The following is a 16798-nucleotide window of genomic DNA, read 5'->3' as shown; positions in this document are numbered from 1 at the left end:
GAATTGAGAATATTCCGGGTTCAAGTCTAAGTTTAGACGCTTCTCTGCTCTACTGCCTTTTGTGATGCTCACTTATACTGATTGTTCCTTTGAGCACATTGTAACCCTCTAGATTGGCTCCAATCCTCCCCCACCCGCGTGTGATCAATCCTATTCAGCTGCACTGTATGGTGTCTAAAGACTATATTTCTATATTTCATCTCATTTAGCAACTATCAAATAAATCTAGGCGGCACGGTGGCCGACTGGTTAGAGCATCAGCCTCACAGTTCTGAGGACCCGGGTTCAATCCCTGGCCCCGCCTGGGGCCAGGGATTGGAGACTCTAAAATTGCCCGTAGGTGTGACTGTGAGTGCGAATGGTTGTTTGTTTCTATGTGCCCTGCGATTGGCTGGCAACCAGTTCAGGGTGTACCCCGCCTCCTGCCCGATGACAGCTGGGATAGGCTCCAGCACGCCCGTGACCCAAGTGAGGAGAAGCGGCTCAGAAAATGGATGGATGGATATCAAATAAATCTATACTGTAGATGCATATCGTGTAACCCTTAGGGTTTAGCTCAGCTATTTTCATAGGCTCTGACATGCAGGCATTGACCTTTAAATCAGATCAAGTTCTCCTCATTTTTCCTCTCAGATCCACAGGAAACCAGAGGGTTGTTTTTTTTGGTTTTTTTTTTCAAGAGAAGGGTAATGCATGGGTCAAGCGTTTGGTGTCAGCATTATCCTATCTTTTTTCAGGGTCAGACTTCCAGTGTAACATTCACACTATCCCGGTGAAGAATGAGGAGGGCGTGGTGATGATGTTCATCCTGAATTTTGATTACGTTTTGGATGAGGGGAGTGACAACTCCGCAGAGAAGATAAGCCCCGCATCACCTACAAAGTCTGATCAAAGTGAGTATTCAGTAAACTCTCTACTGTGATATAATCCTGTAACACCTTCAAAATATTCCAACAGAGACTAAAAAAAAAAAAGAAGATACAACGTAACGTTTAAGGTCAAATACAATCTGTTCCACCATCCTAGTCTTTTGACCTCAAAATGTGGCCATTTCTCTGTTCTTCAGGTTTATGCAGCTGAAAATTTTGATTACTAATATGTGCTACTATACATAGCTTTTACGTCAATATTTGAGATTTGTAGTTTTTTATAAATGTTACAATGCTGATTTGATCATGCAATTTTATGTCTTTGTTTAATGTTGTATGATGCTTTTATGTGCTGAGGACCATCCTGTGGATTTTCTTATGTTTTTATCCTCGGCGATGATACTTGACTGTATGTCAGGAAGTGCTATTGTGCTCTTTTCTGTGCTATCACCAAATAAATCTAATCAAATCAATTCAAAGAAACAATCTCAACCCTTTGTCACATAAAATATTTGAAGGAGACATACTGGAGTACAGCGTTCCCCTGCCTATAAACAAAAAAATTAGAATTTAAGAATTTAAAACAACCACATAACGTTGCTTTAGTAAAGTCTGTTTCGGTTAATGCCAACAAATAATGCAAGCAACATACAGTGGGTATGGAAAGTATTCAGACCCCTTCAAATTTTTCACTCTTTGTTAGACAGAATTGTGGCAAGGCACAGATCTGGCCAAGGTTACAAAAGAATTTCTGCTGCACTGAAGGTTCCTAAGAGCACAGTGGCCTCCATAGTCCTTAAATGGAAAACGTTTGGGACGACCAGAACTCTTCCTAGAGTTGGCCAATCCGGCCAAACTGAGCAATCGGGAGAGAAGAGCCTTGATGAGAGAGGTAAAGAAGAACCCAAACATCATCTCTGGAGAGACCTTAAAATGGCTGTCCACCAACGTATTAGCTCAAAAGGAAGCTTCCACTAAATACTGAGCGAAGGATCTGAATACTTATGGCTGTGTGATATTTCAGTTTTTCTTTTTTAATAAATCTGCAAAAGTTACAACAATTCCGTTTTTTTTCTGTCAATATGGGGTTCTGTGTGTACATTAATGAGGAAAAAAATAACTTAAATGATTTTAGCAAATGGCAGCAATATAACAAAGAGTGAGACAAGAACGACAAATATTAGTACTGCGGCTGAGTGAGGAGTAACTTGTGAGCGTCTCCATGTGCATCCATGTTTGTATTATACTGCCCCCAAGTGGCCAAGGTGTGCTCACCAGAAGGAGTAGCATAATGTCCACTGAAGCAAAAAATGTGGCAAACATCGTGTTATGTCATGTCATTACTGTATGTTTTTTATAAAGTACAATATAATAGAGTGCTATTTTTCTTGCTAAAAAACAAATAAATTTTTTTGTTTTTGCTTTTTTGGGAGGCTGGAACGGATTAATGGTATTTCCATTCTTTTCAATGGGGAAAGATTATTTGTCACAGAATGAATTCAACTCGTGTCTTGAGGCAAAACTGTCTGTTTATCCGCGACTGCATTTCAGCGGCAGTTTGAGAAGCTCTACGGCCGTCACACTGCTCCAGCGCGTTACGGACAGTACAATTTACGCTATTTCTCAAAACAGGATCTTCAGGTTGTTCAAAGGCTTCGGGCGGGAGATGATTATTATGCTCAAGATCCTGAAGTTGGTACGAGTAAAGCTATATTACTCTTCAAAGCAGCCGCTGAAATAGAAAAAATAAAGTGTATCATGACTTTTAGGACACACTGTATTGAGATGTAAAAACATACATGTGTGTCACTATTAAGCCAAACACAAGGTAACACACAGCTCCTGTACTTGTGCAATATGTTGCAGTCTCGCAAACGCCTATGTTATGTGCAGTTTTAGAAGTGCTGATTTTGGTTAATTTGGGATTTATGCAACATCAGGGGAATTTGACTTTTGAGGTTCCACTGTGAAATAATCTTATGTTGCCCTTTGGACAGCATATTAAAAAACATCTTCCCTCATAAGCATAATGGATGTTATACTAAAATGGTATTTCATAAAAAATAAAAAAAAACATTAAAATGCTACATCACTGTTTGTTTTTGTTAGCCCTAAAAATATACAGTGTAATAGTGCTTATCATAATGCTTTTTTAAAGATCCCACATCAGTTATTCACAAAACTCATTACATTATTTATCTTGTTTGTGAATGTTGTTGTATAGAAAAGATGCACAGGATGCACACAGGGTTGGAAATTATCTGCTTATATGGCCAGATCTTGTTTTTCTTAATAATACCATCTGTAAGTGTATGTCTTTTGGGAGGCTCTATAGCTCTCATTTATTTGTATTTATTTATTTTTGTTTGTATGAATGTCAGGAGATTTAAATATCACTGAGTCTCCTCTCCAGTGCCTCCCTGATTGGAGGCACTCAGCATCCCCTCTCTGACTGAATCTCAGCTATCCTTTTCATTCAGCGTGAATTGCTCTGGCATTCACTTTATGTTGTGCCTTGTGAATGTGTGTGTGTGTGTGTGTGTGTGTGCGCGCAAAGGTAACATGACTAATCACATCTGATTGCTTGTGAACGCAAGCAAAGGGGATCTGTTAGTAGATGATGTGACAGCTTCTGATGCGATATGATGTGTTCAGCTTACACTGAAGGTGTCTTCGGAATCACATATTAACATTGTTCACTCACATTAGAATCACGTTTCACATGTTTTTCAACTGCAACGTATGGTAATATTAAGAATGAAAATGTGGCGATGTGGGAAAATGGGGTTAGACTCCATTGGTGTGCAAAGTGAATATCCACGAGATATACTCTACCGCATCATAAAGCTTTAGTTTGCTAGTGATGGTAAAATAGGAGAATTAAAGGCAAACATTATTTTCACTCTTGGTTGATTAACGGTTCATTCAAAAAGACAAAGAAATGAGAGTCTACCCCGGCTCCCCTCCTCAGGAAACGGTAAATTCAAACAGAAAGTAGTTTTAACCGTAATTACCTCCATTCAAGGACGCAATAGTTTGCACACAGACACTAGAGCTGAGCCCATTGGAATTGTGTTGCAGACCTAAACAGCAGCACTTACCAAGCCACATAAGCAGTCTCGATTAGGTAGGTAGGTAGGTAGGTAGCGCTTTGAGCTACAGCAGATAGTTATTTAGAACGCTAGCTAGCTAGCGATGCTTCTATTATTTGATGAAATGTAAATGTGCTGAGTGAAAATTGTGGAGTTTGTTGGAAGCAAGTTCCTTAAAAATTTGTATTAAAAACCACATTATGTGGAGTCAAAATCTATCCAAGCGATTAGCGGTCCAGTCACATCTGTGCTCACTCCACAGTGTTGTGTGTCCATTTTTATGCCTGCACTTGAGTTAACCACTGTGTAAGACAATATAGTGCGCTGTTAGTAGGCGAGCCAAAACACTATTAGTGGACAAGTGACTGATGACCAAATGCTATCCATCTTTTTCCACAATCCTCATTAGGTCCGCTGGTGAGCTGGTGCCTATCCCAGTTCACTTTGGCGGGGTACACCATGGACTGGTTGTTGACCAAATGACCAAAATATGAATGACTTAATAAACGGAATAATGATGTTTTTGTTGTTGTTGTGAGCTGTATTTACGCTACTGCGGCTAATACAAACCAACTACATTAAAATGTGTATTTATTAACCGACAAGGAGCGAAATATCCAAATCCAAGATTATGAATGACTGCAAATCCAAACGCTTTGCCTCCCGTGCTTGCCGTGGTCAACATACTTGGTCGCTGTTGGCAACATTTATTCACGCGCACCAACCAATGTTTACCGAGGTTTTACTGCATGATTCAACAGAATGCCGGCTTGTTTACAGACAAACGTTAGTGCTAGCACTTGCTTGCTAGGCTATATAACCCGTTGCCTGCTTGCGAGTCACATTGTATTAAAAGAACGCAAAAGTACCTCAAGCTTTTCAGGTCATTCGAATTTCTCAAGCTTATCTACCTCACTAGCGAAGATCTCTGCCTTCCCTTTTCATTCCCAAGCCAGCGCTCACAAATTCCTGTACAATGTAACATTTTTCCTACACTGAAAAATGATTAAATGTAAATGATTCATTTGGTGTAGCCTGAAAGTTGAACCTGATTTTTTTATTTCATGTAAACCATGTTTGAATGTTTGATCAAACATTACCAGTGTTAGCCAAATGTTAGCTCTTGCTAACTTACCTTAGTTTAAAGCACAGCAGTGAAGTTCAGTGCTCATACACATTCACAGACTCATACAAGCTTCACACAAGGTACCGGCTTTTACCTTTGTTATTTTACAATGTTTTATGGTGTCTTTCTGGGTTATCTGAGAGAAATATATATGTTTAAATAGCATCTACTCCCGTCCCCACTAAGCTACCTGGCCTGCTCTCCGGGCAATAATGCGTCAGCTTCGAGGGCTGAATATTCCGTCCAGTCGATGGCAGATGCAATGTAACTCCTCCTGTGGCTTGTAATTTAACATTTCCTAAATTCTTGCCTATTTTTAGGGAGCAGATTTTTCCGCTTCCGCCAGGCTGCCTTGAGCCTAATGAATACCAACAAGCAATCTCTTCCACAAGAGGACCCAGATGCTGTGATGGTGGACTCACCCAAAGACAATGAGGACTCGGTAGCCATGCAGAGTTTCCCCTCACCCACAAAGAGCATTTGCAGTCCCATTGAGGCCAATGACACCCATGCCCTCATCAGCTCCAGCCACCACTCCTCCCAGGCCAGCATAGCCCCTGAACCGCTTGACCATTCGTCCCCCAAACTCCTGTGGGAAAAGCTGTACCAGACGGAGGTGCACCAGTCCTCTAACTCCCTGTCCAATACCTTTCCAAGAGGAAGCGTCACGAGCATGAGGCGGGCGTCATCTGTTCATGAGATTGAAGGCTACAGTTCCAGTTCCAAAAGCATATTCAGGGACCGCCATACAAATGAAGGTATACATGCTACGTATTTACACCTGAGATTTGTCGATTCACACAATGTTAATATTGGTCCATTCTACATTAACACATCATATATGTCCAATAATATAAACAAATACACCTCAGTCTGTCCATTCAAGTACACACACATAATGCAAACATTTATCTGCCCATTCACATTCACACAAAATGCATGTCTATTCATTCCAAATCCCCAGGTCCATTTAATCACGTGAGGTCCAGCCTGCTCGGCTCCACGTCGGATTCCAACATAAACAAGTACAGCACCATCAACAAAATCCCTCTGATAGCCCTAACCTTTCCGGAAGGTAATGACAAGAAGACTCACTCCCCTCCAACATCAGAGAAAACCATCCTTGCGCCAAAGGTCAAAGACAGGACGCACAACGTGACAGAAAAAGTGACACAGGTGAGCAATTCCAGGTGCATCGACCCGCGACTGATCCTTTATTTGAAAATGCTCTTCGGTCGTAATTCACAGCTTTCCCAGAAAAAGTCAGGGACCCTGGTGCTTAGCGGTGCTTTGTTTGTGGGCTTGGGAATCTGCCAAAGCCCCAGCAGAGGAGCTCTGACATTCAGAAAAAGACAGGGGTCATTCCTGGAAAGCACAAGAATAATAATGAGTTGGAAAAAACTTTTTTCTTTCTTTTTACTCCTGTTCTCATCTGTGTTCAGTGCTTTAGAACAGAAATGCACAAAGTAAGAACATTTGTTTTTTACTTGCAAGCTAAACTGCAAGCTTACACCTGGCATCCATATAACTGAAAAAATATACATATACATAGAATACATTAAAAGATAAATACAGTGGGGGACACAATTGTTTGCTCTTACAAAGAAATTATGTCTCAAGTGTTTATGGTTGTGGCACAGTGAGCGACTGGTTAGCACATCTGCCTCAGAGTTCTGAGGACCGGGGTTTAAATCCCGGCCCGCCTGTGTGGAGTTTGCATGTTCTCCCCATGCCTGTGTGGGTTTTCTCAGGGTACTCCGGTTTCCTCCCACATCCCAAAAACATGCACGACCCAAGTGAGGATAGGCGTTACAGAAAATGCATGGATGGATGTTTATGGTTATTAATTGATGATGGTAATAGAAAGAATATCAGTCAAAATGTAAATTAAAAAAAAAAAAAAACGTGTTAAAGTTAGAAATTGTTGTCAAAAAAGTTAGTACTTATAGAAGAAACTGTGAGGTGCCGTAAAGGCCAGAAATAACATTGACCTCTCACAAAAAAAAAAAAAAAAACTTCAGGCTAACCAAAAAACGTCGCACACTCACCTAAAAACATCTAAATCAAACAAAAAAGACTCCCGCACAGAATAAAGTACTTTTATTGTCTTTATAATAAGAGAGGTTTTAGTGAAAAAAGAGAACTTTTTTTATGTACAGTATGAGAGGTTTTTTAATGTGTGTGTGTTAGAGCAAGAAATTCTGTGTGTGTGTGTGTTTGTGAATGTGTGCATGTGTGTGTGTTCGCGCGGACGCGCGCAAGTCTGTGTGCGTGTGTGTGAGGTTTTTTCAGGTGAGTGTGAGTATTTTTTTTTAAGCTAAGATGTTTTTGGGTGAGTGTGGGACGTGTTTTGTTTTTACGTGTTTGTTATTTTGAGAGTTTTTTGGATTGAGTGTGAGATGATTTTTGGTGAGAGTGAAAGTTCTTTGGGTAGTATGATAGGCTTAAACCGAGTACAGAGGGAGTATTTCAAACTCCTCTTTTGCACAGCAAAACTGTTGCAGCACAAAAGGAATACAGATCCACCATTCTGCATGGCCATGCAGCTGAACAGGACAGGTTAAAATAAATAAAATTTAAAAAACTGAGTGTGAGTGTTTTTTTGGTGAGAGTTTTTTCGTTGTGTGTGATAAATATTTTTTGGGGTGAGTTTGAGTTTTTGGGTGTGCGAAAGTTTTTTTTTTTGTATGAGAGGCTTATTTGCCAGTGTGAGTATTTTTTTTTTGGTAAGAGGGAGAGATTTTTTCATTGTGTATGAGGGTTTTTTTTTCTTCCAGTGACTGTGAGGATGGTGTACTTTGGATCATCCTCACATTTTGACCGATGCGAGGTGAGATCAAGAGTATCGGTAATTGTTTGAAGCACACCAGCCAAACTGTGAGAGCCAGAATGTATTTCACTCAATAAAACATTGCATAACCTTCATATTGTGTTTCATTTTTAACTGATGTTGTATTACTGTAATTAATAAACAACCATAAAAATTGGAGACAATTTTCTTTGTGACTAAGCGAACTTAATAACTCAGTACAGGATCAAATAAAGCGGTACCTTGAAAAACAAGTTTAATTCGTTCGGTGACCACGCTTGTAACTCAAAACATTGGTATCTCAAATCATCTTTCCCCAATGAAATTAATGGAAATACCATTACTCCGTTGCAGCCCCGGAAAAAAAAAAAAAATGTGTGTGTTCTTTAATCAGGAAAAATAGCATTCGATAATAATTTACTTTATAAAAACAATTTACTTTATAAAAACAGTGTAATAATATAATTAAATAGAATGTAATGAATTCAACAGTTTTTCACTAAATTCAATTAATTGTGCTGCTCCTTCTGGTGTGCCCACATTGGCCACCGGGGGCAGTATAATACAGTCATGCTAACACAAACCAAAAAAATAGTACTTCTACTACTACTGTAACAGACACAGTAAGATGCAGTAATTTTAGCCCTTTTTCATAGAGGATAAAGAATATATGAGTATTGTTAGATAATCTATCTACATGTGTTGCGCCAGTTTGTATTCAAATTTCCGTTGCTTAAAGGGCTCTAAAACCGCAACTATTGATGCTAACCCTTAACATGTCAAGAGCGGTTTCCATTATTTGTTAGCATTAAGCTAGTGGCCTATTCTTTAAGGCGGCGTTGTTTAGTTGCTTTAAATACATGTCTAATTGTCTTTGTTTCGTTTGACAGTAAATTTCAACTAGGAGTGCCATTAAACAGCTTAAAGCCTTTTTTTTTTTTGCTGACTTGTTCACTATTTGCCAAACTGCTGCTTATTGTGAAGTAAACTGAATTGAGTTCACTACCACCATACAGCATTTGGTATCTCAAGTTTGTGCTTGAAGGTCAAAGCAAAAAAATTGGCCGAATGACGGCTCGTATCTTGGAAAACTCTTAAGTCGTGTCACTCGTATCGCAAGGCACCACTTATTTCCGCCACTGTATAGGAAAGCACTTTGAAGGCTCTAGTTGCACAGGGATGTAATACTGGTTGGGATGGCCGATGTCAGCAGGGGGAAGCTTTTATATTTAAACAACATGTATCCCTCATCTATAAATGAACAAATCATCATCATGATTAAACGCCACCGAGACATGAGTGAGTGATCTTCATCTTGACTCTGGTGTATAATTCATGGGTTGAACATAGGGGAATGTGCAGTGAATAGAAAGACCCCTCTGCTGCTCACAGCTTCACTTTTGCACGTTTTTGTATGGCAAAGGGGAGTCTTTGTCATCCACGGCTTATTAGGCCAAAAACGGGACGATTCAGGACACTGAATAATTTACAATCCAGACAGAATATATTCGTGTGGGGTAAATAAAACTGTTTGCTTAGTTTTAGGAGTGTTTTTTTTAATTATTATTCTCTAAACTCACAAGCTGCACAAGTACATACAGCTGTTTTCCAAGTGTCCAAAACACACAAGCTCTAAATGTCAGTGTTGTGTTGTACAGCACCGGCAAATATTTTGCCCTCATCTAAAATTGTTTTTGCATTATCGAGCACTGTAGTCGTTTCCAAGTCAGCCCATTGTTGTCGCAAATGTGGACCACTGCACAGAAGGCTTCATCACTCACATTGGCTTTTGCCTCATTGATCTATTTGTCAGAGTCTCTCAGGGAGGACAATTAAGTGAAGGAAAATTACCAAAGCTTGCAATTTTACTTTTTAATTAACGGTGGATTACACACCGTCAACAGCGTTAGTTTACTTTTTGTCTAAATCAGCGGTTTTCAAACGGGAGTCCCTCATCCACAAAATAATTTGTAACAAATTATTATGTCGTATTATTACAAAGGGCACACTTACACCCGTATAACAAACATAATAAAACTAATAAGGTATATTATTTTTTTTAAAGTTCAAATTTTTTCTAGGTACTTTTTTGAGAATATAGTACATTTTTTAAAACCCATATATGTAGGTCCAATATTACATGAATAAAGTTGTATTTTTGAAATTCACTTGTTAAAACATGACTTCCCACATGAAATGTTCACTGTTATATTAGAATGTTTTGTTTTGTCTTTGTTCTAGGGGTTGATCGACTAAATATTTTCTGTAGTCGATTTGACCACTGTGTGTGGTGGGGCGTCGCACTAGCGCCCTCTATTTACCAGCTGCCACTGGGTTCAACCCCTACTTTGCCCTTATAAAGATTAGGACTTTTTTCTTTAAAAAAATATACTACTTCATTCACAAAAAAATTACACTTTTGTTATTTTTAATCTTTTTAATTCATATGGGATTTAGGGCTCCACACTTTTACTTTTGTTTAATTGAATTTTTTATTTTGAGGTGCCCGGGGTCCTTGGAAAAAAATTCTCCCTGGACCCAAAAGGTTTGAGAACCCCTGATCAAAATAACTTCATAGGGATAACAAAAAAGAAAACGTGCAAAAAAAAGCACATTTCTCCTTAACAAGTCTTGCCTATGTCTCTTCCAGGTCTTGTCACTGGGAGCTGATGTTCTGCCAGAGTACAAGCTGCAGACGAACCGCATCGACAAGTTCACCATTCTTCATTACAGCCCGTTCAAAGCTGTGTGGGACTGGCTGATCTTGCTGCTGGTCATCTACACAGCCATCCTCACGCCTTACTCTGCCGCCTTTCTCCTCAACGACCAAGAGGAGCAGAGGAGGCGTGAATGCGGATACTCGTGCAGCCCTCTTAATGTGGTGGATCTCATCGTGGACATCATGTTCATCATTGACATCCTCATCAACTTCAGGACCACGTACGTGAACCAGAACGAGGAGGTGGTCAGTCATGCAGCCAAGATAGCGATCCATTACTTTAAAGGCTGGTTCCTAATAGACATGGTGGCAGCCATTCCCTTTGACCTGCTTATCTTCGGCTCAGGATCAGATGAGGTTTGTTATCTGTTTTTTTCACCTGCTTTTTCCAAAAGAGTAGCGTATTGCTCCATAGTGGCTCAGCCATCCCTGCACAGTCATCTCTTTATTGAGTCCAGACTTGTGCACCCAGGCCACTACTTAAAGCCTAAGTCTTTCTGTCTCAGCTATGGAAGGATTACTTTAAATTGCATGTTTTTCTTTTTTTGAATGGTCCTCATTCTAGAATCCATTTACAAGGATTAATGGCTTACCAAATGGCAATCATTGATGCATTTATGTGACGAGGGGGCCAACAGCGCCGTGTGCACAGCTTACATGCAGATGTTAGATAGTCATTGGTAGGCTGGCTGCCGGGCTCACCGGCTTGTTTGATGGCTCTGGATCCATTTCGGTGCTTGATCATGCTTTGTAGCCACTCCATTACACCAGAAAAGCTCCTGATTATAAACCATAATCATCTTTTTTTTACCACAATCACCCCTGCTACTCCTGAGTCAGCTACGTGAGTCTCCTTAAATCTCAATTGCAGTGTTTTTCTATCCTACCTAAGGAACGTTGAGTGTGTCTTGAACATATGCAGTACACTGTGGTGGCAAACAGCTAATCATTTGTATTTGAATGCAAACAGATTATACAGTATGATAGTGTTTCCATCCATACATACATTTTCTATAACACTCAACCTCATAAGGGCCACGGGTGTGCTGTAGCCTGTGTCAACTGACTTTGAGCGAGAGCTGGGGTAACCTGAACTGCACGCCAGGCAATCGCAGAGAACATATAAACAAACAACCATTCACGCTCACAATCACCGTATGGTCAAGTGAGCCATTTAGAACTTGAGTGGGCTAACTCACTTTTAAGTTAAACGCAGAAATGAATCAAACAAAGGCATTTAATTCAAATGAAAAATCGAGGTTGAGTTCCAATTCCAAACAAACCCTGCTATTCGTGTGGAATAGGGGCTGAGCCCTGCCACAAACAGCAAAACTCTGTCAGTAATTGACCGCACCCAAAAAAAGGTTTATGCTATGCTGAATTTTGTGCCACAAGATGGCAACACATTTTGTCTAAATGAAGCTCCTCAACTCACTTGAACATAATTGCTTGGCACCAAAGCAGTAGTGAATTAGTCGTGTACTCATTCTATTAATCAGTCATTTCAATCACATCCAATTCATAGTGAACATTCAAACTTTCACAAACAAAAGGGGGGGGGGGAAACAAAGAATGAAGCTAAGCGAAAAGGTGTCGTGTGAAGCTTCAGCTGATTTTGCTTTCACTTTTATTCTATAACAAACTTCAGCAGTACAAACATCAAGCCCCCAACACAAACAACATTTCAAACATCCCAAGAAGCAAAACTAAATTACTACCGTGCTGTGAAAAAGCATTGCCCCACTTCTCAAATTCTTATATTTTTGCATAGTTTCCCCACTTTGTTTACAATCATCAAACATATCGAAATATCAGAAAAATACAACCCAAGTGAACTTAACATGCATTTTTTAAATGGTGTCTTCATTAATTAAGGAAAACAAAATTATCCAGAGTTACCTGTTCCTGTGTGAAAAAGTAATGTCCTCCTAAACCTAATAACTGGTTGGGCCATCCTCAGCAGAAATAACTTAAATCAAGCATTTTCTATAACTAGTAATGAGTCTTTCAAATCTCTGTGGAAATATTCTGGCCCACTCTTCCTTGTAGAATTGTTTTAATTCAGCAAAAATTGAGGGTTTTCGAGCATGAAAGTCTTTTATAAGGTCATGCTACTGCATTTGAATCGGACAATTGACTAGGCCACTCCAAACCTTCTTTTTTTTTTTTTAACCCATTCAGAAGTTGTCTTGCTTTGGATCGTGTAACATTATGTTGCAGCTTTTTCAGCTCTTTTGTCCAACTTCATTTTGTCGGGACATATTCTGTTTAAGTGATTTCTTGGTTGAACAGGACTGGAAGTAATCAGGCTTGGGTGTGATCAGTGAAAATTAACCAAGAATTGTGTTTAGCCACAATAATTTTGGCATTTTTAGTCTTGTTTTATTAGCTAGAGAATAAATTGGAAGATTTTCACCAATGCTTTTTTGAAAACATACTTAAAATGTATTTGTCAGACCAGCCCATGCAGAATTTGTACTTTGCAGTGTTTCATTCTACATTCTTGTGAAAACAGTTGAAATGAGCCAATAACTGAAGCTGGCCATGCTCTTTGGGGAACAGGCGACCAATCCAGACTAGCCCCGCCTCTCACCGAAAGTCAGCTGCAATAGGTTCCAGCTCACCTGCCTCCCTAAAGAGAACAAGTGCTATAGCAACGAGCAAAAACGGATGGATGACGCTGACCATGTTTTCCCCATTGGACATATACAGTACAAAGAAAGGGAGAAGCAGCTACTTAATTATATAATCCTTGTGCAGATAAATGTGAACAAACTGTTGTTACATCTGTCATGGCTTATGCGTTTTACTTAAAATGTATAGCTGTCCTGACTATTAGTAAAGCAGGCAATACTTTCAAGGGCACACAAATTATGGTCAAAATGTCTTGTGTATACATATGATACAGTATGCTGACTGTATTCTACATTGGTTTAGAAGTATAAAATAACCTCAGTATAATTTTGTTTTGCAGAGCCACAAATACCCATGCTGCATTTCTTGGAATTAACTCACACTGTGTGCTTGTTATAATACTGCATAATGACAACATACAATTCTGTAATGCTTGTTATGCATAACTTCGAATTGCAGCACAACAAAAGCCAGCTCAATGAATTGCAGCAAAATTAATAGATTGTGGCACGAAGGGGAACTGTAGTCTCCTTTCGGTTGTTTATTGTCCTTCGTGGGGAATGAGTTTTCAGTAGGCAGCACATGCCATTAAAGAAATCATGAAACCTTGTGACATTATTAGATAAAGTTATAAGGTATATTTCTATGCTACGCCAGCCCTAAAAAAGTATAGCATTGAATAGTATACATTCTGTACAAACTTACTACATATTGGTACGTAGTTTTTATCTCATTGTCAGCAACAAAGGAGGTCATCTGAAAAGCTCATATCAATTGCCATTTCATTAGAGATTATATGGCTGCTAAAACATGCCGTCACTGTGGCCAAGAAAGAAACCACTTTTATGGTGGTGACATCACAGCATATCATATCAATTCCCTAATGTCATGGGAGCAATATAAGGGATGATATCACAGCGTTCCATGTGTTATTTCAGTGTTCTTTTAATCATTACTGTAACATAGTGCAGTTACCATAATCCTGTTAACTGACATCAACAATCTAAATGTCATTTGTTTGCTTTTTAGACATGAGGATGGAAGTGTGTGTAGATGTTAAAGAATAAAAATAGAGTTTTAAAAAAGTATAGATTATTGTTTTTTTCTAGTCTAGTCAAGTCTATGTGCCTATTTTCGTGACCGGCACAAATCCGGGCTAATAGGTGGCGCAACTGTGACGGGTTAGACCGATGTTGGTAATTTTGTAGACCAGCACAGCCCGGCGAATCAGAGATTGGGTGGGCTGTGCCACTGTAGGTGTGTTTACAGCCGACTTCATTCGCAGCCAATCAAAGTGGCTCATTCCCTTTAAATGTGGCACAATGACAGTCTCGGCAGAAACATCTCTATGTGGAAGAGGATGATGTGTAATGAGATTGCTTAAGTGGAGCATTGTCACTGCTCTTGGGCGGTGTGGCAACAGACAATGTGAGGGTACCCTTATTAAATTCAAAATGAGTTGGTGACTTAAATAATGTATGTCCACGGAGCTCAGTGTCTGTCTGCCTGTGTCTTGATCAAATTTACAAAAGCGGTCTACATTGCACCAGTATTTAGACATGGTCTGAGAAGATCAACTATCTGCCACCAAATTGTCACTCCGCCAAGTGCAAGGACACACCCTCATTGCGCCGGAACACCCAGCTTGGTGCAGACCAGTCAGAAAATCAGAAATCGCCCACAATTGTGCGCCACCGCATCTGCACTGTCTACAAAAATAGAGCCCTATATATATCGTCCAAAACAAAACTGATTTACTAAAAATAATGCAGTTTTGTTCATCTGCCAGTGACGTCTAGTGACAGGCAGAACAATTAAATATTATTCTCCTAAATAGCAAAAGGTACATAATTAACCTGTGTATCCACTTTTTGTGATGTTTTTGATTGGTGCTGTGTCAAGAGATTTTTTTCTAACGTAAAAAAGATTGGGAAACACTGTAAACTATTTGGTGAGTTACCAGAATTATGAATACTACCCACTTTTGAGGAACATACATTTCGTGTTAACAAAGTGTTAATTAATGCTTTTACTAAAACCATTTCTCATCCCCTAACATGTATTTAGACGACCACTCTGATTGGCCTGTTGAAGACAGCGAGGCTCCTTCGTCTGGTACGAGTAGCCAGGAAGCTGGACCGCTACTCTGAGTACGGCGCCGCCGTATTGATGCTTTTAATGTGCATCTTTGCCCTCATCGCTCACTGGCTCGCCTGTATATGGTACGCCATTGGTAATGTGGAAAAGCCTTACTTGGAGCACAAAATTGGCTGGCTGGACAACCTAGGAGTGTCCATCGGGAAGAAATACAACTACAGTGATCCTAACTCTGGTCCCTCCATCAAAGACAAGTATGTCACTGCACTTTACTTCACCTTCAGTAGTCTAACCAGCGTGGGATTTGGCAATGTTTCGCCAAACACAAACTCGGAGAAGATCTTTTCTATTTGTGTCATGCTGATCGGATGTGAGTACATACACTAGGCAGCAACATAAACAAAGCACCCGATAATAAACTGTCATTTACAATGAATAAAATGTATGGTCTGTATTCCAGCCCTCATGTATGCCAGCATCTTTGGGAACGTCTCAGCTATCATCCAAAGGTTGTACTCGGGTACGGCGCGCTACCACGCGCAAATGTTACGGGTCAAAGAGTTCATCCGTTTTCATCAGATACCCAATCCACTGAGGCAGAGGCTGGAGGAGTACTTCCAGCACTCCTGGGCCTACACCAACGGCATTGACATGAACACGGTAAATAAGAAGCACAGAAAACAGTTATCAGATTGTATGTATAAATCTAAAGGCCAAGTGTTTTCTCTTTTATCTGCGTTACATTGTGGACTTGATGTCTTTTCTTTGGAAAGAGCAGGAGGTGCGTATTACGTTTTATTATCTTGTCTAATTCAATAGCCAAGTGGGTCAGTGTGTCTGCGCGGTTTGAAATAAACATCTACCAAAAACTTGAAATTGAAAACTACATCTTGGAAACTGATTAATGTTAATGGCTATGAGTTTGATAAGCACTTTTGAATGAAGAAATTTTCTCAAATTGTCTTTAATTATGTGCTAATATTAATAATTAATGTCATTCAACTATGTGAAGACACTGATCATGGGCACAATGTTGGTGACCCCTGCAATACTCAAACTTTAAACTCTTCTCAGTTTAAGTTTAAAATGCAGTTCACAGTTTATTGATTGATTTGAATCATTTACTCCTCCTCCTCGTAGGTACTCAAAGGTTTCCCGGAGTGCCTGCAGGCAGATATCTGCCTTCACCTCAATAATAATCTTCTTCACAACTGCAAAGTGTTCGAAGGAGCCACCAAAGGCTGCCTGAGGGCCTTGGCTATGCACTTCAAGACCACTCACGCCCCTCCTGGAGACACTCTGGTCCACAGTGGGGACGTACTCACTGCCCTCTACTTCATGTCCCGCGGGTCTATTGAGATCCTGAAAGATGACATTGTGGTCGCCATCCTGGGTAAATTGCACCTCGTTAACTTTATTTACTTTATTGTCTTCCACAAAATGATCCCCAAT

At 39.8% G+C, this 16798-nt stretch overlaps 1 protein-coding gene across 1 annotated transcript in view; it reads left to right on the top strand.

Moving 5' to 3' along the window:
- LOC133410249 (potassium voltage-gated channel subfamily H member 7-like) overlaps window positions 1-16798 on the top strand; it is a 48059-nt gene that overhangs the window by 13080 nt on the left and 18181 nt on the right. Inside the window, exons 3-9 of the mRNA XM_061691110.1 lie at window positions 738-893; window positions 5408-5845; window positions 6052-6263; window positions 10547-10972; window positions 15317-15716; window positions 15807-16006; window positions 16487-16739. Of these exons, the coding sequence (XP_061547094.1) occupies window positions 738-893; window positions 5408-5845; window positions 6052-6263; window positions 10547-10972; window positions 15317-15716; window positions 15807-16006; window positions 16487-16739 (2085 nt within the window). The remainder of the gene's footprint in view (window positions 1-737; window positions 894-5407; window positions 5846-6051; window positions 6264-10546; window positions 10973-15316; window positions 15717-15806; window positions 16007-16486; window positions 16740-16798) is intronic.

Source organism: Phycodurus eques, chromosome 12 (genome assembly GCF_024500275.1).
Source record: "Phycodurus eques isolate BA_2022a chromosome 12, UOR_Pequ_1.1, whole genome shotgun sequence".
In the NCBI taxonomy this organism is placed as follows: domain Eukaryota; kingdom Metazoa; phylum Chordata; class Actinopteri; order Syngnathiformes; family Syngnathidae; genus Phycodurus; species Phycodurus eques.
Note: the sequence above shows the minus strand (reverse complement) of the source record. Positions and strands in the feature narration are given on the sequence as shown.